This window comes from Dicentrarchus labrax, unplaced genomic scaffold (genome assembly GCF_905237075.1).
Source record: "Dicentrarchus labrax unplaced genomic scaffold, dlabrax2021, whole genome shotgun sequence".
In the NCBI taxonomy this organism is placed as follows: Eukaryota; Metazoa; Chordata; class Actinopteri; family Moronidae; genus Dicentrarchus; species Dicentrarchus labrax.
Genome location: NW_026136720.1, coordinates 34,101,727 through 34,125,035, shown reverse-complemented (window position 1 = coordinate 34,125,035; position 23,309 = coordinate 34,101,727). Strand labels below are relative to the sequence as shown.

The window sequence follows — 23,309 nt, the reverse complement described above, 5'->3', positions numbered from 1 at the left end:
CAGCCTTAGCTCGCACACGGCGGCCGTCTCATGGTCGCTGCACGCCGTTTGAATAACAATGAGGTAAAGAGAAGTTCAGCTCACTGGTTCCTCAAACGGACCTTCCTCCTTCTCGCCAAGTTCTCGTCTCCATTATCGCTGAGCGTCGAAGGGGAACAACGACTGAAAACCACTCGCTCACATTCACTCTCATTTACATTTAAAGGTACAGTCGGTCATCCCTGCCACTAGGGGGCCAAAATATCTTCATCACCTGGCTGAGCATTTAGGAAGCGCCTGATTTAATGTAATGCAGCAGTTTTTTTATGAGCGGAGTACACAGTTAAGATTAATATTTGATTAATTGTGTAAACTGATGTTACAGCGACTGCGATGAATACAAACAGATCTCACAGTTCGGGTTGCATTCATACAGAATACAGACAGAGAATTGTAGAAAAAGTTCCCTAAACACAAACTTCCTGCAGTTACTGAGTTCACTGTTTTATATAATATGAAATATCCATAAAATATGTCACTGAGTCAGTTTAATGATAGTAAAAGGTCCCTGAAGGGAACAGTTACGCTGGTTAACCCACAGCTTTACTGCAGTGTTGTGGCGATGCAACCACGAGCTGTAGATTCACTGACTGACAGAAACCTTTATGTCAAGTGTTTGTCAGGAAATCTGGGGTATTTTAACGCTGAACATCACCAGGTCGGACTTTAAGATGTTTCACAGTCGACTGACTTCCTTCTGTCTTCCCCTTCCAGTGTTTGGCTGCTCGCTGCCCTCCGTGACTGCGGTCGGGGCTTAAAGGATCAGCCTGAGGAGATTCTACATTTTTCTTACTGGCAACAAATCCCATTCAGACTCCGACAGCGAACGCATCCACTAACAGGTTGTGTATCTTCTTCCTCTGATGAAGCTCCACTGGGTTCAACAACTATTAAAAGGGTTAGGGTTAGCCTGCCCCAAGTACTGCTGCCCCAAATACTACTCCCCCAAATACTACTCCCCCAAATACTACTGCCCCAAGTACTACTCCCCCAAGTACTACTGCCCCAAGTACCGCTGCCCCAAATACCGCTGCCCCAAGTACTACTGCCCCAAATACTTACTACTAGAGCACCAGATGTGCATTAATGCGCCGGTGTAAAATAGTCCCTAATGCAATAATATTAAAACCCCTCTAAAACATGAATCTATATATCGATATCTATATTTATATCTATATATCTATATTTATATCTATATATTTATATCTATATATCTATATTTATATCTATATATCTATATTTATGTGAAGGACAGAGAGCGGGACGTCACTCTGATCCACCAGAACCAAACACCTTAATCAAAGTGTGGCGAGGAAGAACCAGAACCGTATAAACCACAGTGACCACTGTTACCACTTTATCTATCGCTCCTTATCACTTATTTAGTTTGTACTTATTTTATTTCAGTTTATGCTGCTAAACTGCACGGTGCGTATTGTTGTATATTGTATAAACTGTATCTACGTTTAACTGCAATTATTGTTGCATTTTGTCACATTTAGTCACTTGTTTTCTTCTTTTCTACTTATGTTACCTGTAAGTGCTTACATTCTGTTGCATTTAGTTATTGTTTGATTTATTTTATGTTGGCCTTTATTTTAATTTAATCTTATTTAATTTAATTTTATGGTAGCTTATTTTTACTCTAACCCTGTAGTACTTTACTTTACCACCTTTGTATTGAAACTGTTGCACAGTAATTTCCCTCAGGGTAAATAAAGCTTCTTGAATCTTGAGTCCATGGGTTAGGGTGAAGACCGTTTCCTGTCTCAGATATTTCCCTGTTCTAAATGAAGGTTATGAAGGTTTAGAACATTAAAGATAAAGATATAGAGGAGTTAGTGCTGTGGAGGTACAATGAGTGTTTGTGTCTCTGGAGTCTGGTGGAGAGAGAGGTGATAGAAAGGTGTGTCTCTGTAGGGATCCGTTCTATAATGCTGTCACATTATGTTCCAGTTAATGTAATCTATTATACACAATTATCACAATCACTGTAAAAACAATCAGTACGTTTACGGGGTTATCCTGTTTATTTTTCTTTTTTAATACGTGGAAATATATCAAAAATAACCTGTGAATTTAAAATAACATAAATAATCATAAAATTACTGTTTATTTAATCAGTTTAATACTGTTATTATATATATAATATTAAAATAATAACAATCCAATAATAACAGCACTCTGCTGTAAATGTAGATTATCTGTATTTATAGCTCATTGTTTTACACTGTAAATATATTTAAACATTAAAAAGACAAACATTAGAGGATATAATACTGAAGCTGTTAGCTGTTACTAATATTACCTTTTTAATTTAAATGATTCTATAAATGAGCTGAACTCCAGCAGGTAGACGTCATTAACATCTCCCTAATGACTGTTAGTACCACGTATAATGAGGGGCAGTTGTTCTTAACTGCCCCTGTATGGAGGTAACTGCCCCTGTATGCAGGTAACTGCCCCTGTATGGAGGTAACTGCCCCTGTACGGTGGTAACTGCCCCTGTACGGAGGTAACTGCCCCTGTACGGAGGTAACTGCCCCTGTACGGTGGTAACTGCCCCTGTACGGAGGTAACTGCCCCTGTACGGAGGTAACTGCCCCTGTATGACAGGTAACTGCCCCTGTACGGAGGTAACTGCCCCTGTACGGAGGTAACTGCCCCTGTATGACAGGTAACTGCCCCTGTATGGAGGTAACTGCCCCTGTATGACAGGTAACTGCCCCTGTACGGAGGTAACTGCCCCTGTACAGAGGTAACTGCCCCTGTACGGAGGTAACTGCCCCTGTATGGAGGTAACTGCCCCTGTATGACAGGTAACTGTCCCTGTATGGAGGTAACTGCCCCTGTATGGAGGTAACTGCCCCTGTATGGAGGTAACTGCCCCTGTACGGTGGTAACTGCCCCTGTATGACAGGTAACTGCCCCTGTACGGAGGTAACTGCCCCTGTGTGCAGGTAACTGCCCCTGTATGGAGGTAACTGCCCCTGTATGGAGTTAACTGCCCCTGTACGGAGGTAACTGCCCCTGTACTGAGGTAACTGCTCCTGTATGGAGGTAACTGCCCCTGTATGGAGGTTACTGCCCCTGTACGGAGGTAACTGCCCCTGTATGACAGGTAACTGCCCCTGTACGGAGGTAACTGCCCCTGTACGGAGGTAACTGCCCCTGTATGGAGGTAACTGCCCCTGTATGGAGGTAACTGCCCCTGTATGACAGGTAACTGCCCCTGTACGGAGGTAACTGCCCCTGTACTGAGGTAACTGCCCTGTATGGAGGTAACTGCCCCTGTATGGAGGTAACTGCCCCTGTATGGAGGTAACTGCCCCTGTATGGAGGTAACTGCCCCTGTATGGAGGTAACTGCCCCTGTACGGAGGTAACTGCCCCTGTATGGAGGTAACTGCCCCTGTATGGAGGTAACTGCCCCTGTATGGAGGTAACTGCCCCTGTACGGAGGTAATAATGTGTAGGGGCAGAATGAAGCACTCACCGGCATCATGCTGGCAGTTTCCTCTCTGTCGACCATCCGCTGCTGCTGAGAGTCCGCTGCTCATCACCCGGTTTATTGTTGTTGTTGTTGTTATTGTTGTTGTTATTGTTATTATTGTTATTAACAGTGGTTATTATCCGGATCCTGCTCGACCTGTTGCCGTGGACCAGCGGGCCTCTCTCTCTCTCTCTCTCTCTGGGGGAATGGGGGATGATGAGGAGGGGTTGGAGGCAGCGGGAGATGAAGCAGGTAGTTCCGATGAAGGTGGAGCAGCTCTCCTCCTCTTCCTCCTCTTCCTCCTCCTGCTGAGCGTTAATCCTCCGACCGACCGACCGACTGACTGAGAGCGTGTTTGGATCCGGACCGTTCACCGTTCACTGCCGGTCACCGGCCGCAGCTCCGCTTCCGCTGCGACCTTTCAGAATAAAGGCCCCGTTTGCCCACTGTCTTTTCTCTTTAAGGTTTATATTTCATTTTATTTTGAAGGACAGTTTATTCATGTTCCGGTTTTAATAAATCCAATTTGACGGAGCTCCTCACCGGATCTCCTGGCAACCGGAATAAACTCCTCCTCCTTTCTCCTGTGTGTGTGTGTGTGTGTGTGTGTGTGTGTGTGTGTGTGTGTGTGTGTGTGTGTGTGAGTGTGAGTGTGTGTGTGTGTGTGTGAGTGTGTGTGTGTGTGTGTGTGAGTGTGTGTGTGTGTGTGTGTGTGTGTGTGTGTGTGTGTGTGTGTGTGTGTGTGAGTGTGAGTGTGTGTGTGTGTGTGTGTGTGTGTGAGTGTGTGTGTGTGTGTGTGTGTGTGTGTGTGTGTGTGTGTGTGTGTGTGTGTGTGTGTGTGTGTGTGTGTGTGTGTGTGTGTGTGTGTGTGTGTGTGTGTGTGTGTGTGTGTGTGTGAGTGTGTGTGTGTGTGTGTGTGTGTGTGTGTGTGTGTGTGTGTGTGTGTGTGTGTGTGTGTGTGTGTGTGTGTGTGTGTGTGTGTGTGTGTGTGTGTGTGTGTGTGTGTGTGTGTGTGTGTGTGTGTGTGTGTGTGTGTGTGGTAAACAGAAAGACAAAAGGGACAAAGACTCCGGTTTGTTGATCACATTGAACATTAATTATTAGATTATTATGTGATTAAATTCAATAAAAAAAGACTGAATTTAGACAAATGTCTAAAGATTTCAAAATAAAACCATTAATATTAATAATAGTTTCCAATAGGAGCTTTAATGCTTCACTAATGTGCCACAGTAATGTTTGTGATGTATTTGTACAATCAGATATTGAATCATACATACAAATTAAACCTGAATCCGGAGTCTTATTATTATTTATTAGTATTTATTAGTATTATTAATGAACGAATGAAGTGAAGGAGCACAATGTGAATCACTGTATCTCAGTTCCTGTGCTAACAGCGACCTCTACTGGCACACATCTGACATTATTAATCCAATATATTATTAAAATATTATTATATATATAATAATAATAACAACAACAATAATAATAATAATAATAACAATACATCTTTTTGTCTAAAGTCTGACAGAACAACGGCCCAACATCAGGGACAGGAAAACACTCAGTCTGTCAGAAAAAGAATCCTATTAAGAGATGAACTGATCGGCACTAATATGATCAATAATTATATATTTCAGATTGAATCTACTGTACCAGTAGGTCTACCTCTGTAAACAGTAAACAAAGTCAGAGAGCAAACACAACAACAACTAAATAAAGAAATATATTTATTGGAGAAGATAATAAATAAATAATCATTTCAAAATAAAAAGAGGGCCGCACTGCGCATGACAGAGACGTTGTTGTGTAAAGCTAACCTTCAGCACTTCCTGTATTTTATTATTATTTTTATTTATTCCCTTTTTCTTTGACTGAACTCGTTTATTTGTTTTCAGTTTGTAAACATGTAAATAATCGTTATTGTGATAAAGAGGGAATAAAAACATTAGAACTTCCGCTAAAACAGGAAGTTAGTATGTGTACCTTCAAAATAAGAGTAGGATTAGAACCCTTGGGTCACACACATTGCCTAACTGGACGCAGGACAACAATACACCACAGCAGACGCCGGTCTCAAACCTGTGTGGTTAAACCGACGGCACGCTTTCTCCTTCAACTCGTCCAAAACCGGTGAAGAAACTACTGAGACCTTTATTTTGAAACCGGAAGCGATTTGAATCATACCGCAGTGACGCTCTCAGCAGCCGCGGACGCACGTGGACAACAACAGGACTTTAATCTCACCTTAACGACAGGTAAATACCGGTTCCTGTGCGCGCGGACACCGGAGAGTCAGTCGGTAATGAACGAGGACGTGTTAGCTAAAGTTAGCTCCCCGTTAGCTCCCCGTTAGCTCCCCGTTAGCTCCTCGTTAGCTCCCCGTTAGCTCCTCGTTAGCTCCTGATAGTAGCTTCCTGGACGCTCGAGGAGGACGTGACGTTAAACTGAATTAAATTAAAATAAATAATGATAAACAAAGTGTTTATAATGTTATATTTGTGTTTGTAAACCTCCAATAACTTAACCTCTGTCACTTTTATAAGTTTGTGATATTGTTGTTGTATTTGTTTTTTCTCCTGTTGTTGTTAAAATAAGTTGTTTGTGTTCATTGTTAAAGTAAACAACACATTTAAAGACGTCACCGTTCTTCTTCGTTCAATAACGGTGACTTTAGATAAGCTATATGCTATATGCTAAGATTGTGAATTATGTGTAAAAGATCATCTGACGTCATTAATGGTACCTAAAACTAACTAACTGCTCGTCATCAGTCGGTAATGACGTATATATATAACGTCAACACAACAGTGACGTACAGGGAAGGAGGAAGCTCAACTGTGATTGGAGCGCAGACTACAAAGGGGGCGGGGCATAGCAGTGACTCTGGAGGGAGAAGATGTGTACGGTCCAATCACTGCGAGTGTTCATCAGCCAGCGCCTGAGTGCTGCTGCTGAGGAGATCCTGGAGCTGTGTGAGAGGACGCTACAGCAACAACAACAACAACAACAACAACAACAACAACCCACAGACTGACACTACAGGAACAACAACAACAACAACAACAACAACACCACAGACTGACGCTACAGCAACAACAACAACAACAACAACAACACAGACTGACACTACTGGACGCTGCGCTCAACCCCAGAGTCTGCTTACACAGAGCAGGTGTGTTCAGTTTGTTACACATTGATTATCAGTCACAAACACTTTATGGATCTATTTATTTATGAAATGCTTTTTAATAGAAAAGTTTACGTGAACACTTTGGATGTTTCCACCACTTTAGCTCCCTTTATCGCTCCACCAGACTCCATTAAGAAAAGCAGTCATTTAGCCTCACAGAGTACAGGAGCCCCAGGTTCACTGCTGCCTCCGTCAGTCAGTTTGTTTCTGTTTTCCTGTGACTTTGGTGTTTTAATAAGTTCTTCTGATCCAAACTGACGTTGCCTGGTGCAGACCGAGGCGGCTCGTAGACCAGAAACTCGTCTATTCTGTGCGGTAAAATGACAGATTTTTCAAGGGAGTCTGGTGGCCTCTGAGGAATGAATCACAGTTTTGTAAATTGTCTGTCTTTCTTTATTCTCCAGACATCCAGCATCTGTTGGGGAGCAGAGGACGGGATCCCCCTGAGCAGCAGCAGTGGAGCCCCAGTCGGGTCCAGGAGACCCAGACTGGAAGTGGACCACCAGAGCTGCCACACAGTGAAGAGGAACAGCAGGATCTCTGGGCCGGGGGGGGAGAGCGGCTTCGAGGGCCGGAGGAGGCCGATAGGGATCCGGTCCCTCTGAAGACTGACGACGAGGATGAAGAGAAACCTCAGTCCTCACAGCTTCATCAGAGCCAGAATGAAGAGAGCGGAGGGACAGACACTTTAAACTTAAATCCAGATTCTCACAAAGAGACGGCGCAGTCCTCAGAACCTGAGACTGATGACAGTGGTGACCTGGAGGAGACCAGAGAACCTCAGTCTGGGTTAAACCACGATCAACCTGTAAGTGATACTGGAACACATCAGAAGCTCTGAATGTGACCGAAGCTGTGGCCATACTGTATATATACTGTATGTATTTACTGTACATATATACTGCACATATACACACAGCTGTCCCAGAACTAGTTATTCATTATCATATACATCCTTAAAGCAATAGGGTTTCCCATTAAAATGTCTGAACACTAGAGTTTTACCCAACCAAAGACTTTCCTTGTCGTTTTAAAGAAATAACAACTCTTGAATTAATATTCCTTCACCTTAAAAATGTGAAACCTGCTCGTATCAACCACTAACGGTGGCTACTACAGGGTCTGGATGTTCCTTCCCTCCCAACGTCAGACTGACTAAAGTTCACTCTGACTCTGTATGCTACAATGCTGGATCACAAGCTGAGCTAACGTTAGCAGCAGCTCGGCTCGCAGCCCCTCCGGGACGTCCTCTGTCTGTCCAACAGCGTGGGAGAAGCAGTGATTGTTAAGGTGGAACTGCTCTATTCAGTGTGTTTAAGGTGGAACTGCTTTATTCAGTGTGTTTAAGGTGGAACTGCTCTATTCAGTGATTGTTAAGGTGGAACTGCTTTATTCAGTGTGTTTAAGGTGGTTTTTTTTTGGGACTTTATTAGTTGTTTAGTGTTATCAGCGGGTCTGTTTGTGTTGGAGAGGAGGAGACCTCTGTGGATCATTGGGCTCCCGGTAGAAACCTCCTGAACCATGAACACTGAAGGAATCCTAACCGGGAGAAGCTGACTGCAATGACGCCAATGGTGGTGAAGACAACAACTCCCATGATCCCACGCTGCTTCACCTCCTCATCACACTTTATATTTTCTTATTGATTGGATGTGAGCGCCCTCTGGTGGCAGAAACTCCACACTGTGTGCACTGTCTGTCTGTCTGTCTCCTCTAACTGCAGCGTTTGAGTCATCACAAGTGTTTGTTCTTAGGTTTTACGAGCGTTGAGGGTTAACGGCTCCTCCTTCGTCCCCACAGCCGTCCGAATCCTCCACAACCGCCGACATGACGGGGAAAGGGAAGCAGCGGACGGAGCTGCCGTCCGAATCCTCCACAACCGCCGACATGACGGGGAAAGGGAAGCAGCGGACGGAGCTGGCGGCCATGAAGAAGAAACACATGGCGGCGGCGAGCAGCAGCGACGACGAAGACTCTGACGTGGAGAAGAACTTCGCCCTGCTGACTGAGAGAGGAGGAGTGGAGGAGGGAGAGCAGTACCACGAGGAAGACTGCAGTGACGATGACGAGGACGGTTCTGATGGTGGTGAGGAAGACGAGGAGGGATCAGATGCTGGCGAGGAGGAGGAGGATGGTGGTGAAGAGGAGGAGGAGGATGGAGTCAGTGCAGCCTCTGACGACGATGATGATGATGATGATGATGAAGAGCCACAGGAGGCTGGGTGTAGCGGGGAGATCCAGACAAGAGAAGACATTAAAAGCGGTGAGTTGTCTTTAAACGTCTTTATCAGCCGAGCTCCGCTGTCGTCGGCCATCTTTACGTCCCTCTCTGTCCTTCCTCGCCAGAACTCTCCAACATGTCCTTCGAGGAGATCCTGAAGCTGCAGAACAAAGTGGGAACCAAAGTGTACAACGAGGTGGCGTACGGCGGCGGGAAGAGCGGCGGGGCGCGCAGGAAGAAACGCCTGAACAAGAACAGGTGGGCGGTCTCGGCCTGTAACCGCAGACGACCTCCGCTCGCCGTCGGCGTTTACAGCCTGTTGTTTGTCTCTTTCAGGCCCATGGAGATTTCTGCCAAGAGACCGGCGCCGTTCCTCCGTCAGGTCGTCGCCGTCAGGAAACCGGTGAGTGAACGAGACCCGCGGATCCCAGCGAGTCCGGGTTCTGATCCAGATAGTTGTCAGTGACTCTGCTTTGCTCACTCAGACGCTGAGAGATCCTCGATTTGACGACCTGTCCGGAGAATACAAACCCGAGATCTTCGAGAAGACGTACAAGTTCATCGACGACATCAGACAGAGAGAGAAAGAGGTGAGGGGGGGGGACGGGTTACACCCAGAACCTGAACCTCTCAGCTTCCTGTAAGAACTGGACGCTGTGGTGGGAGCGGTTCTCTTTGGACTGAAGATGTTCTGTTTGTCTGCAGGTCGTCCAGAAGCAGCTGAAGAAGACGAAGAAGGGCAACGAGAGGAAGGAGAAGCTGCAGTTCCTGCTGAAGAGGATGGTGAGTCCGATATAACCGACACCTCCTGGGACGCTCCGGTCGAGGTCCGACGACGGTGAAAGTTTTAAATGTGTGAACTTTGACCTCTTGCAGGAGAACCAGGAGCGAGCGAGGAAGAACCGAGAGCAGCAGAGAGAGAGAGAGCTGCAGTTCAAGAGGCAGCAGAGGGAGCTAGCCAATCAGGGGGCACGACCGTTCTTCCTCAAGAGCTGTAAGTCCGACCGCCTGCCTGTCTGTCTGTCCCCTCAGACCGCCTGCCTGTCTGTCTGTCCCCTCAGACCGCCTGTCTGTCTGTCCGCTCAGACCGCCTGCCTGTCTGTCTGTCCCCTCAGACCGCCTGTCTATCTGCGTGTCGATTGTGATTCTAACTCTCCTTCGTTGTTGTTTCGCAGCCGACAAGAAGAAGCTGCAGCTGGCTGAGAAATACCAGGAGCTGAAGAAGAGCGGGAAACTGGAGAACTTCCTGAGCAAGAAGAGGAAGAGGAACGCCGGGAAGGACCGCAGGAAGCTGCCCAAACAGCTGCAGAACCAGAAGGCTGCGTGAGGCGTTCAGGGGCCACACTGACCCGCCTCAGCCTGCTGGTGGAGCTGTTTGACTTTATGAAGCTGGATGAAGGACTGACTTCATCTGTGGTGTGTTCGCTGATGCTCGGATCCCGACATTGAAATGTTCTGAAGCATCATTGTGGTTCGAGTGTTGGTTGTTTAACAGGACGAAGAATCTCACCTCAAGAGCTGCTTACAGCCTTTTCTCCAGGAGGGACGGCGTTCGCTCAGTTGTCCTCACGTAAGACTGGAACTTGTTTCAGCAAATGAAATGTAGGAGAGTCCATGAACACACCGTCAGTGAGACCTGCTGTGTGTGAAGATAATGTAAATGTGGTCTGGAGGAAAGACTGACGGTCGCTGTTTCCTTGCAGGTTAATTAATGTCCGTCTGTACAGGAAACCTCTTCAGAAACACTGATTTATGTTTTTAATAAACCTTTTATTCAGTTTCCGTCGTGTGTTTAATGTCACACTGATATTAAATGAGGCCAAAGTGTCAAATAATGAGGTAAACAATATAATCCCTCAGTGAGCGGAAAGCTCTGAATGTTTCCAAACTCTTTCTACTTTACTTGAGTCGGCTCGTCAGAGCTATATTACCCACAATGCAGAGCAAGTTAGTGTTAATCTGCAGCTTTATTCCTCACTCTTGAGATGTTGCTGTCAGATTTATTAAGAAAAACACTGAAATTCTTTCTAAATGTTTGGAATCTGTCACTGAATTCACTGCAAACAGTTTGGAATCCCGCAGTAACACTAAGACGGCGTTGAAGTTGCATTGAGCTGCGTCTTCTTGAGTTACTCACAGTTTACGGAGAAACACGAGTTTGTCTCACAGAGAGAAGATGGGAATCGAGAACCGGTTCCAAATGGTCCGATCTGATTCGTGTGCTACCGAGCTTATTCTATCAATGCTGTCATGTTTGTTATGTCATGCCGCGTTGAGGTTGAAAATGTGTAGAAATATGTTTTTTCCAAACAGAAAATCGATCAGGAATCAATAAGTGAATTGACCAAGACTCAAACCGATAAGCAGGATCTAAAATGGTACCAGTAAAATCTTCATCCCCAATCACTGAGGATCTTTGTCATTCTCAGTGGCAGGGAGGCAGCTGCAGTGGAAATAAGAACATTAAATATAAAATGTGGTTTACTGGATTTATATTTACACTTTTAACTGAACTTATAATTTCTGTTTTATCCCGTTTGAGAAACTGCTCTGTAGAGATAAACGGTGCAGGAGGGTTCACCGACCAGCAGAGGGAGCTACAGGATGTGATAGACGACGTTAGTCTAATAACATAAGACTGTTTCTGAGCAATAAGACAAACATACAACATTAACATCATCACATTTTATTTAAGCAGCTCAGAACAAGCTGTGAACGTTTGTAGAACATTAAATGTGGAGCAGAGAGCCAAATGTTCATCATTCATCCCTCAATAATAATACACATTAATAAATACAAAGAACATATTTCAGAGTGATGCTAAAAACTGCTCAAAATGACAGAAACCAACTTTATTCGATGTGTATTTGGTATTATTTATTGGAGGGTAACAGAGTTTATGATCTATATCAACCTTTTTCTCTCATTGAGTTAACTGACATTCTACAGCTGATCAACTGAACAGTGAACTCAATAACTGCAGGACGTTTGTGTTATTAGATTATATATAATAGATTTTTAAATACCATTCTCTGTATTATGTTTTTATTTTATTAACAATCACAGATTTATACGTTATTTTACTAACTCATTTTTTAGACTTCACAATGAAAAGAGTTACACAAAAGTTAAAAAACATTCCTGATTGTCCTGATGATTCAGTACTTTAACTCGTTTGTTTTTTACTGAACAAATAAAAATATCTAAATTACATCAGTGACACTTAAAATGACTAAAGTTATTAGATCAAGAATTATTTTTAAATGACAAATTTGAGTTTACTTTAATGTTATCAGTTTCAACATATTTTTAAATTAAATGAACTTATCTGGTTTTATTAAACTAAACTTTAAAATTGACACAGCAGCAGAGGAGAGTGTGACACAGTGGCCACAGACAACAAACAAACAAACAACAACCCACAAACGCTTGAGCAGAAAATACAGAAGCAGCAGCTGGACTCTGTACGGTGGCCTGTAATGCTCACAGACAGGAAGCCACATTTTCACAGTAAAACAAGTAAACAGACAGAAATAGAAAAGGAGCCTTTAAAACAAGGGTTGTTCCGTCTGTTAGGACATAAACGACAACAATAGAAACGTCTTCTGTCCGACGAGTCAGCGGGACAAACAGACGACGTGTGATTAATGATGTTTCTGATTCTGCTGCTTTCTAAAGAAATACAATGTTCAGAAATATTTAGATCTTTATAAAGCTGCTACAAGGAACCTTCAGTCTGTGTTGATTCTGGCGACCCCCTGTGGACAAACGTGGTATCTACTCCTCGTTTCATTGATTTCAAGGGGAAGTCTAAAGTTAATATAATATATAGTTTATTTATGATTCTGGAACAAAAAGTTTGAACAAGATTAATTTTTTTAAGACATTTTTAAAGAGTTTAAATTCACCGCCCAAAAGATGTCAACCAAATATTCGTATACATACAGATCAGCCCTGTATCAGGGCTCCTGTCTGGGGGGGGTATATCAGGGCTCCTGTCAGTTGGGGGGTATATCAGGCAGACAGTGAACATTTTGTCCTCAGAGTTGATGTGTTAGAAGCAGGAACAATGGGCAGCTTGAGGATCCGAGCCACTCATCACATTGTGATGGACGACTGGATCAGAACATCTTCCAACCTGCAGCTCTTGTGGGGGGGTCCCGGTCTGCAGAGGTCAGTACCTATCAAAAGTGGTCCAAGGAAGGAACAGAACCAGAGACAGGGTCATGGGGGGCCGAGGCTCATTGATGCAGGTGGGGAGTGAAGGCTGGCCCGTGTGGTCCGATCCAACAGACGAGCTACTGTAGCTCAAACTGCTGAAACAGTTAATGCTGGTTCTGATAGAAAGGGGTCAGAATGGTTCTGAGGACTTTGTCTCTCTGTCTCTCTGTCTCTGTCTCTCTTCCTCTCTCTCTCTCTCTCTCTCTCTCTCTCTCTCTCTCTCTCTCTGTCTCTGTCTCTCTTCCTCTCTCTGTCTCTCTTCCTCTCTCTCTCTCTCTCTCTCTCTCTCTCTCTCTCTGACAGGTGGCATTCATCCTGTCAGCTCGCCCCACAATCCCACAATCCTCTCTGTGCAACAATGGAGGTTGAGGTGGGGGCCCACACATGGGGGGCAATAATATAGGGATGGGGGGGCAATAATACAGGGCCTTATATTCATGAGCTAATACAACCCATTCAACCCCCGAAACACCCCCCGAGCCAGTCCATCACCCTCTACTTCTCTTTGTGTCGCTGCTGTTCAGAGAGTGATAAAAGAGTGTGTGTGTGTGTGTGTGTGTGTGTGTGTGTGTGTGTGTGTGTGAGAGAGTGTGTGTGTGTGTGTGTGTGTGTGTGTGAGAGAGTGAGTGAGTGTGTGTGAGTGTGTGTGTGTGTGTTGATCATCCACTTTTTAAGGTGGTATCAGCAGTTCTTGAGGATCTTCTTGTATCATTTAATAAAAGTAATAATTAGACAAAGAGTTAAAGCTGATTTAGGATCAGTTGTTTCAGGACTGGAGAGAATTTCTGAAAGAAGAGAAAAGAAAGAATTTTATTAAAAGGAAAAGACGTTTTCTGACTGACGTCACTGAGTTTGATACATTGGTAGAAGTTTGCCGTATTTGTGAGCATTCGAAGCCCTTTTTCCAAACATTTCCCAACCAAGACTTCCCAGAATCCATCAGGTTAAAGGTCGATTCAGAACAAATCAGCTGAAACAGAATCAACAGAGAAACCCGACGTCAGGCTGAAATATCTCTGAAGCTGCTGCTCTCTATGGAAGCCTGTTTCTGCCAATGTGATTGAAAAAAAGATTCTTTAAGTCATTTTAACGATAAACTTTCTCTGAATAATCACTAATTACGTCAATATATTTAGAAAGTTTCCATCATAATAATTTACAGAATTCACATTGTTTAAAATGGGCTTCCATACTATCCAGTAGGGATGGCTCGATCCCTCTTTATCAAGTCAGATTTTTTTGACCTGTTGTTAATTAAAGCCTGCGGACGGCATTACGACGGCAAGGAAGTCTTGTGTGGTTCATTGATGCACATTTAGAATAGTGCGGAGGTTTTAACAGATCCACAGCGGACTCTAGATCCTCTCAGGTGGAACCGTTGCTCTCTCAGGATGGGTTTTATTGGAGATGAAGGATATCATTGTTCTCGACTTGAAACGACCATCGACAGACGGTGCGCCGACTCTTCGCCTCCTCCCCAGGTGAACACGCCTCTCTTTCTCCTTTCTCATCAGTTTCAAGCGTAACCGACGCCTCGCCGGGATCGAACCCAAACCTCCGTTCTCTCTCCGATTCTAGTCGTCCATTGTTCCCGCCGAGACCCTGCCGTCATGAATAGCCAATAAAAAGCCCATCGCTCCTGAAGAAAAGGTGCCCGGAGAGGCAGTGATGGCCTCCATACAGCTCTCAGTGTGGAAACCATCTGTTCGCTCGGCCCCCTGCTCGCCGTGTGAAAGGGATAATTGAGTGTTATAGAGAGCGGAGAATAGATCTCTCTGCTGCTGATTTGTATTCTTTAGAAAGAACCAGGGGTTTCACACCACATCTGCCCCTCGGCTCCATTCAGCCCCATTCACTGTCCCATCAATTAGCACACTCAATTAAGCCCTCATAATCCTTTTATCCACGCACAAGGGCTCCATCCAACGCCACGCCCGCCATGGAGAAGTGGCAACAAATGAGACTTTAGTGACTGTTTTCTTTGGGAGGAGGGAGGGGAAACGAGTCCTCCGGCGCTCCGTAAGAAGAGCTGATGGTTGAAAGTTGCCGCTGCAGCTGGCAGCAAGCCGCTGGAGGCGGCGGCTGCTGGCGGCGTGAAGGAGCTCCCTGCTCTATTTGTCGGCCATTGTTCACCAGATTATGAGCTGCCTTTTCACTGGAGTGTTGCAATTAATTAGAGGAGGGTTGAATAGAGAGGAGGTCAGTCAGGCACATGCGGGCTGGAGGAGGTCTGTAAGCAGAGGAACTGTGAAAACGAACTAAATGCCAACGGTGTCAACGTCGTCCCTGTTGATGAAAAGCTGCTCCTTTAATCCTCGTTAGTGCCGCGTGAGCCGGGGCTGTTATGAATTTAAGAGGTTTAATCTGAGCCTCAGCACCGAGACTGTAGAACAACATACAGGAATCAACTAATACAGAGTTAGAATAACATAATATATAAGTTTTATTCATTTACAGCTCATGTTTCTCACTAACTGTAGTGTGTAACTTATCTAAAAGACGCAGTTCAATGCAACTTCAATGCCGTCTTATTGTTATTGCATGATGACAAAAAGCTGCTGAATCTGCAGCTTTCCAGAGCTTTCCAGTGACTTTTAGCTCATTGACTGAGTTGGTTCACTCTCAGCGTCTCATAGTCTTATGAAGTATTCCTATTATCGTTAACTGCTGTGAAACATTTGCTCTCTGCCACAGACACGATCCTCAATGAACATAAACTGTAATTGCATTTTAGAAAGACGCAGTTCAATGCAACTTCAATGCCGTTTTACTTTTAGTGCATAATGACAAATAATTGGTTTGCTGTGAATTCAGTGATGGAATTTAAACATTTGAATTTTTGAAAGTATTTAAATGATTTTCAGAGAAATTTCCATCTATCTTGAGGTAATTTTTGGTCTAGATAAGAAAGCGTTTACCTTTAACACAGTACTAAAAGCATCTTCTATAATATATAAGGCTGGAAAAATATGTTTAAATTTGTTTTTTCTGCCATTTCTGTTTAACATATTTACATACAAGTTAATTGTAGACTGATGTTAAGAGAACAGTGTCTATACATGAGTAAATTTTATTTATAGTAACATAACTTTATTCATAAATCCTGTGGAGAAGAACTGAGTAAACCAGTTGAGAGTGCTGATGTGGAAGTTTCACTCGGTATCTCACTTATTTTTAATGACAGCTCATATATACTGTAGACCTTCAATGAGAAAGGCACAAAAACAAGAAAACAAAGACTTCTTGATTTTAAGGGGTATATATATATATATATATATATATATACAAAAGATATGACTTTAAAAAATGTCACAGGATGAGGGTTCACAGATTCACAGAGCCTGAAAACACTGAGTTTGTCACCGAAGGAGCAGATAATGTATGTTTGATTGTTAAAAATACAGAATACAGACAGAGAGTTTCTAAAAATATCAGGAAAACTCATCTCTGATCAATATTCACAGGAAATAATCGGCTCACAGTTTATCCAAATCTCTGGTTTTATACAAACTTCCTGCAGTTACTGAGTTCACTGTTGGGGTTCATTGTGCAGCTGTTATTATTATTACTGAATATAATATGAAATATCCATAAATTCTGTCACTTAGTTTACTCAGTGATAAAAGGGGCTGGGAACCAGAGGAGTAGGGTGTCCCAAAATGGTCTCAAGTTGTACTCAAGGGACTCCCAGGGGCCCTGTGGGAATTCTGAGGGGCCCCAGAATAATCAGTATTGGTTTAACACCACTCCCTGGAGGTTTGGTTACGCCTCTGTCAGGCTGGATCTTAGGAATATGTTTATTAATGTATACAGAAAACAGGTACGTAGACCATTTGATGGAGCAGAAGAGGAAGAAAATAAGACGGTCTGGTGTTCTGGGTCCTGAGAGGACGAGACCATCCACTGAGAGTGAAATCTTTTATTTCGAAGTGTTAAAAACACATAAGGCTCAACACACACTGAGCCTTGGGAAACGACTTTAACACGTCGTATTAAAGCTCTATAATTGTTTTTATGGATTGTTTCTTGTAGCCATAATTGTTCACGACTCCATAAACGAGTGAGAAACCGTCCAGATGGTTCATTAGAGCGCTGAAACCTTGTTTGAGCGTCTCGCTCGCGTCGCAGCCTGACGTGTAAAACAAGGAGAGAATCTGTTAAAGGGAATAAAAAACACATGCAGCTCAGAGGCAGAGTCTGTTTCTGCCGTTGCCAGAAGTCAGTCCGACAGCGGGCGGGGACAGCTGATGTAGTTTCTTTAGGTGGCGCTGTAGAGAGCAATGGTCACATTAAAGTAACTGGATAGAGAATGCAATGGAGGGAACTCAAACTGCCGGTCTGTAGGGACATTTCCACCGGGCACAGATTTATAACGTCATGTCTGCCTCGTCGTTTGGCTCCGCGATCCGCACGTCTTCAAATCCCACCAGGAGAGTTTCAGAGCCGGAGCGTCTTCAGAGCGTGTTGCCTGCCATACGAGTTAAAAAGCACCAAGATCTAAACAGTGGATGGTAAAAATGTGGCTTCAGACTGGATCAACAGTCAATGTATGACAGCTTCTGGCAGACAACCACAACGCTGACACAGGCACAAAAGGTTGTTTCTGTGTCTATCGCGTTGGACAGCCTCCACACCTCACTTTCTGCTCTCACAAGTGTTAAAGTCAGCTGTTCTGCACAAACTCAGTCTGAATAAAAGTTTACTCCGCTCTGGTTTATTATGGTGGCTTTTCTACGAGGTAAATGTAACAAGGAGTTTTTGGACAGACTGGACTCTTTCCTCAGTTCATAAAACGATGAAGATGATGTCCGGTCCACCGAGTAGCAGGGAGGGAGGATTAAGTGGAGTTACTTTATAGCTACGAACTGGCCCAAACAGCGGCCATTTAGATGGAGGGTTTCCCCCGAAGTGTCTTGCAGCGCTGTGAGTGAACGTGTTTGGTCGCTGTGGGAATGAACCTCCCGACCTGTGGCAGCATTAGCACCTTGCTGTCACCGCTGAGACCACATCCATGTTACTGTGGGGTTCTAACCACAGTGGGATATCAGCATACACAGACACAGTTCATCTCGTCCGTCTTCTTATCTACAGGCTCCTTCAACACGGTACTAACAGCAGTGTACAGTCTGCAGCACTGCGTGGAAACTGGGTGTGTCCTTATTACATGTAAGTGAATGTTTTGGCAGCATTGAGTGTAAAAGACATTACTGGACATTTACAGAGTCATGGGAAACCCCTTGTCTCCCTCCAGTCGTCATAAATTCGGTTCTTTATATGCATCTGGAAAGTCGAAGCTCTGAGTGAAACTCTGCAGCTGATAAAGTTGACCTCGATTTCATTTCCCTGTAGTTTAGAAGATTAACGCATGTTGACTTGCACATAAAATAAAGTAGGACAAAACTCCAACCAATGAAACTATCGCTTTAATGAAAGACTTTTTATTGAATGCCTGAGTCATAATAGTTTTTATCTAACACTAGCTAACTAGCTAGCTACTGATTAATGTAGATTAGCTAGCTAGTTAGCTTTTTGCTAACATTAGCTAACTTCAGATGCAACTATGTTACTTTTATCTTTTAACCATCTCTTAAATGTGGTTGTCTTTTCAACATATATTAGCCTAGCACATAGCATATCTAAGTACAGGAAAGGAGGAAGTAGACTGAGGCTTACTCACTTGTTATGGGATCACAGAGGAAAAGAAGGCGGGACTTTGACCAGTTGGTAATAAAAAGTGTAAAACACTTAAAATTCTTCCATACGACACCTTATACCTGTTCTGATCTTCTGTCTGGTATTTTTATTTTCATTTATTCAGATAAAGGGGTAAATATATATGAAAATCAAAGGTTGGTTGGAACATATTTCCATTGATCAAACAAACTGATAGTGATCAGGTTGCAGGCCTGTGGGCCGACCAGAGCTTATCAATAATTGACGGCGCCCTCTGATGGACTTCCATCACACCACAGCTGTCACCGGCAGAATTCAATAACCAGCTCATCTGCTGCTTATCGTGGACCCCCCCGCTGGGAGAGCTGCTCTGTGGTCAGCAGCCTTTTCATTAACTGGTTTTATATCTGACAACCTGACAGCTCTCCACGATCGGTCAATGAACCAACCTTTCACTGACTGCCTCCATGTGAGGTGGAGCCATACTGCTTCAATAAAGGAACATCTTATCTTATATAATGTTACTATTTGTACCAAAATCTGGGTATTAAAGTTCAGTAGCAAGCTCTACTGGTCCGTCCAGTGCTGGCTACCAAACTATTGCTCTATAAAGTCTGGTGACATTCTCTGCTTTTTTTCTTGGTAACAAATCCCAAGTACCAAAAATATCTGTTTCAGTGAGATTTCCTGCTAATATTAAGTAGTCTATATGTTATCTGTACCAAATAAAGTGTTACCGAACGTACTCACTCGACATGCTGCTGTTACCCGAGCAGACAAACCGTGTAACCTCTTCTTCTTCCTGTCAACGGCTCAAAGTAGAGGAAAAACTTTAAAATAATCCAAAACTTCAATTTCCTCTTCAGCAAAAAAAAAGACGAGTGTGGCTTCCAGCTCTCGGCTCTGGCATCATCATCCCCGCAGCTCTCGTTTCAGAGGTTTCCGTGGAAACCAGCGTTGTATACAACATCAGATACTCCCACATTTTCTCAGTTATTAAACACATACAGTGGATTATACAGCACTATATACAGTACCTCTCTGTGAACTCTGGGGATCAGTGAGACTTCAAACTCGTAAACTGACCCGTCTTCAGTTCGTAAACTTTACTCTGGTAAACCTCGGTGCTCTTTCCTCGACCTCCCTGGTTCACCAACACAAATCCTCTCAGTCTGAAAGCCCCGAGGTGAAGGAGCTTTGGTTAAATCTCATAATGGCTCACAGATTTTGTTGAGGTTCCTCTGACAGGAGACCAGAAATACCAACCGAGTGAATCTTTTTGCCCAAATAGCTGCAGTCGGTCCAACACACTCCAGACAGTTATCTCCAACACTACATATCGTCATATAAATTAATATTTATGACCTCTCCTCTACCCCCACCCACAGGAGGAACTTTACATGTGTAGCTCCACTACTGGAGAATAGTTGACTCATCAGTATGTTTTCATGGGACCACTCAGGGCTTTGATGAAAACCGCAGCCTGTAGCAGTGCTGGAGATTCAGTAATATTCACACATTTTAAACAGCAGCATTTATTATGTCTGTTAATGGCATTCAGTCTGGTGATGGGTGCAGAATGACTTGCTGAGGAGCTGAAACACTAAGTGTAGGACTTGGACGTTACTAGGGAAGTGTTGGTCTTGTTGTGGTATTTGACTCTGGGCTAGTTCTTGACATGGACTAGACTTGGGATTTATCCATCTTAACTTGGGACTTGACTCTAAGCTTGTAGTTCTTGATGTGGTCTTTACTTGGACTTACCTGTGTGAACTGTTATAACATATTCAGATTATTGTTTATCTTGTCCCAGGTCCAGACGTGTCTTTGTAGGACAGGACTGTAACATTTTCCCTGTGACTTGCAGACTCAACTGTAGACCTGTTCCCTTCTGGAGACAGTCGGGGTTCAGGTTGTTGTTTCTTTCAGACATTTACTGAACACATCCAGTGGACACAGATGTGACATCCATGTATGGCAACGTTGGGAGGTTGGTTGGCCCACTGCTCTGGTCCATACTGAAATAATCTACACAGATATTGAATACATTTCTATTGAATGTTGTACAAACATTCATGGTCCCCAGAGGAGGAATCCTACTGAACATTTGTGGTTTTGAGTGAAATTTCCTGTTAGATGGATAAGATGGCAACATTATAATTTGGCCAATACTTTGGTTTATGATATCCCATCAGCCTCAGCTGTACTTTGTGTTTACAGCTAATTAGCTAATGTTAGCATGCAGACATTAAGATGGCGCTCACATTATACCTACAACACTCTTCTTGTTTCATCATGAAAAGGACATCATGAAGGAAATGACTGAATATCTAAGACACGTATGTTTTATGAGGCGGTTCAAAGGGAAGTTATCTGTCCACTTTCTGTGCATTTTGCCGTCAGGTAGCTGCAGTGATCAAACAGCTTTTAAAAGCAGTGGAGCTTTGTAATTACCTTGCTGGTTGTGCTGGCAGGTCTTTGAAGCCCACGCTCCGTTATGGTCCTTATTGTTCCCTCCGGGGCATCATGGGAGGACTGTAAACTTCAGCTGCACAGTTTTATGGGTTTTCTGCTCTGAAATGTCCAAAGTGTTCCGTGTTCAGGAGACGAGGCAGGCGGTATGAGTTGCAGCTGTTGGGGTTCAATACAAAAAACAACTTTTACCTTAAGTTTATATTTTCATATAAAAAATGTGAAACATCCAGTTCTTTTAAGGGTCACCTCTCAGTCGTTCTTCTTTCAGTAGAGTCCACTGTGACTGCAGAGAGCTCTCACCAAACTCAGTGACCTTGGCACCAACACCTCCTTCTGTAACTGGAAACTTCCTAACCAACAGTCAACTACACACAACTACACACCTGTACATGGTTCGAGTAACGCTATCAAGTTTGCAGAAGATACAAAAGTTGACTTCATCAACAACAATTGTGGAAAAATATGGCTGTCGAAAAGTGACAATGTTGGGAAAACAGAATCATACAATACATGACAGGGTGTTTGAATGCAGAAAGGTTAGTCTGGTCCCAGGACCACACTCATTGTTTTGTTTGTGTGTTGACTCCAATAAAACTCTTATGCATCAGATTCTGCAGACTCCAGAGCATTTCCTGACTCCAATAAGTATTTTTAAGGATGTTTTTTAGCAACTGTTGGCAAGATTTCCAGACCTTGTTCTGGTCCAAGTTTGAACATTTTTAGCCGACACAATGATGAATCGGCGAACCGGGAGGAAGATCGACAACTGGTGGTGTGGTGTGCCGACAACAACCTGACTCTCAACACCAGGAAGACCAAAGAGCTCATTGTGGACTGCAACACACAGACACACACACACACACACACACACACAGATCCAAATTAATGAGACAGAGGTTGAGTGTGTCACCAACTTTAAAAGTCTGGATATCCTCATCTCAGAGGACCTCTCTTGGACCCTTCAAAACTGTGATCCTTGGTCAAGAAGACACACCAGTGTCTCTTCTTTCTGAGGAGACTAAAGACTGTCCATCTGTATCTTCGGATTCTGGTGAACTTATACTGCTGCACCACTGAGAACATCCTTATAAACCTCAGCAGACTATATGACAACTGTTCTGTCTCTGACCAGAAAGCACCGCAGGGTGGTAATTAGCTAGCTAACAGTTTATGTAGATTAGCTAGGTAGTTAATTAACTTTATGTGAATATACAGTATATATATCTCTTCTTTTGGGTTGGGAGTGTGGGTGGGAAAGGGTCAGCAAGTTGTCTGTATCTGTGTATTTGCAGTGAATGTTTGTTATGTAATGCTGTTTTTGTTCACATGTGTTTTGTATTTGTGTCTTTAGGACCCCCCTCGAAAATAAGATGCCACATCTCATCTCCTTTCAATAAATTCAAAGTTTGCGTTGCTGGATGAATATCGAAATGAAGTACAAAAGGTTACACCATTTTCTCCCTTCAATTTTTTTTTCGTATTGTTTAATTCCATAAGTTGAGACTTAATTGTCACATTTTAATGTGACTAAATGACATTCGATGTGTTCAGGACTGCACTCACCAGGAGGGTCCAGAGGAAAACTTCGTTTGAGTTTTTTAATGCCAACATGAAAGAGAACCAACAAGATCCGTCCAGGATTTGATTAGAGGATCCTCATCCTCAAAGTGATAATAATTTCCCCAAACCAACAACAAGCCAACAGAAGATCAATGGGGAACCAAATCTACAGATTTCATGTGATTTACGTGGTTCACCACTAATACTTTATGTTTAAATACAAGAGTTTCTCTCAAGGTTGTGTCCAGCAAACCGGGAAGGAAAATATTAGTAAGAGTGCTTGAACACAGTAAAAAATACAGGTCAAGCTGTCTGACAAACACCTGCTCATCACTGGACTCGACTCACTATTATCCCAGAATCCTCCTGAGTAAACTCTGGTCTAAGTGGGTCAAAGCGAGTCATCTTCCTGTCGGTTGATCCGACGTCCTC

General features: G+C 43.6%; 2 protein-coding genes and 1 long non-coding RNA gene across 5 annotated transcripts in view; 2 read left to right on the top strand and 1 right to left on the bottom strand.

Moving 5' to 3' along the window:
• Positions 1 to 3,905, bottom strand: part of LOC127352678 (apoptosis-stimulating of p53 protein 2) — a 22,869-nt gene extending 18,964 nt beyond the window's left edge. The window contains exon 1 of the mRNA XM_051381262.1: positions 3,535 to 3,905. Within this exon, the coding sequence (XP_051237222.1) occupies positions 3,535 to 3,570 (36 nt within the window). The 5' untranslated portion in view covers positions 3,571 to 3,905. The remainder of the gene's footprint in view (positions 1 to 3,534) is intronic.
• LOC127352735 (uncharacterized) lies at positions 2,893 to 4,036 on the top strand. 3 transcript variants are annotated; one of them, XR_007881171.1, is made up of 3 exons: positions 2,893 to 3,180; positions 3,361 to 3,440; positions 3,501 to 4,036. It is a non-coding gene; the product is annotated as an uncharacterized LOC127352735 (long non-coding RNA). The 3 variants fall into 3 exon arrangements; XR_007881170.1 differs by having other exon boundaries at positions 3,341 to 3,440; XR_007881169.1 differs by having other exon boundaries at positions 3,321 to 3,440.
• A 1,649-nt stretch (positions 4,037 to 5,685) lies between these two features.
• Positions 5,686 to 10,728, top strand: rrp36 (ribosomal RNA processing 36). The gene is made up of 8 exons (XM_051381330.1): positions 5,686 to 5,792; positions 8,528 to 8,990; positions 9,074 to 9,206; positions 9,285 to 9,351; positions 9,434 to 9,538; positions 9,654 to 9,731; positions 9,825 to 9,942; positions 10,124 to 10,728. The coding sequence occupies exons 2-8, from the start codon at positions 8,555 to 8,557 to the stop codon at positions 10,273 to 10,275; spliced, it is 1,089 nt and encodes a 362-aa protein (XP_051237290.1). The 5' UTR covers positions 5,686 to 5,792; positions 8,528 to 8,554; the 3' UTR covers positions 10,276 to 10,728.
• The last annotated feature ends 12,581 nt before the right edge of the window (positions 10,729 to 23,309 follow it).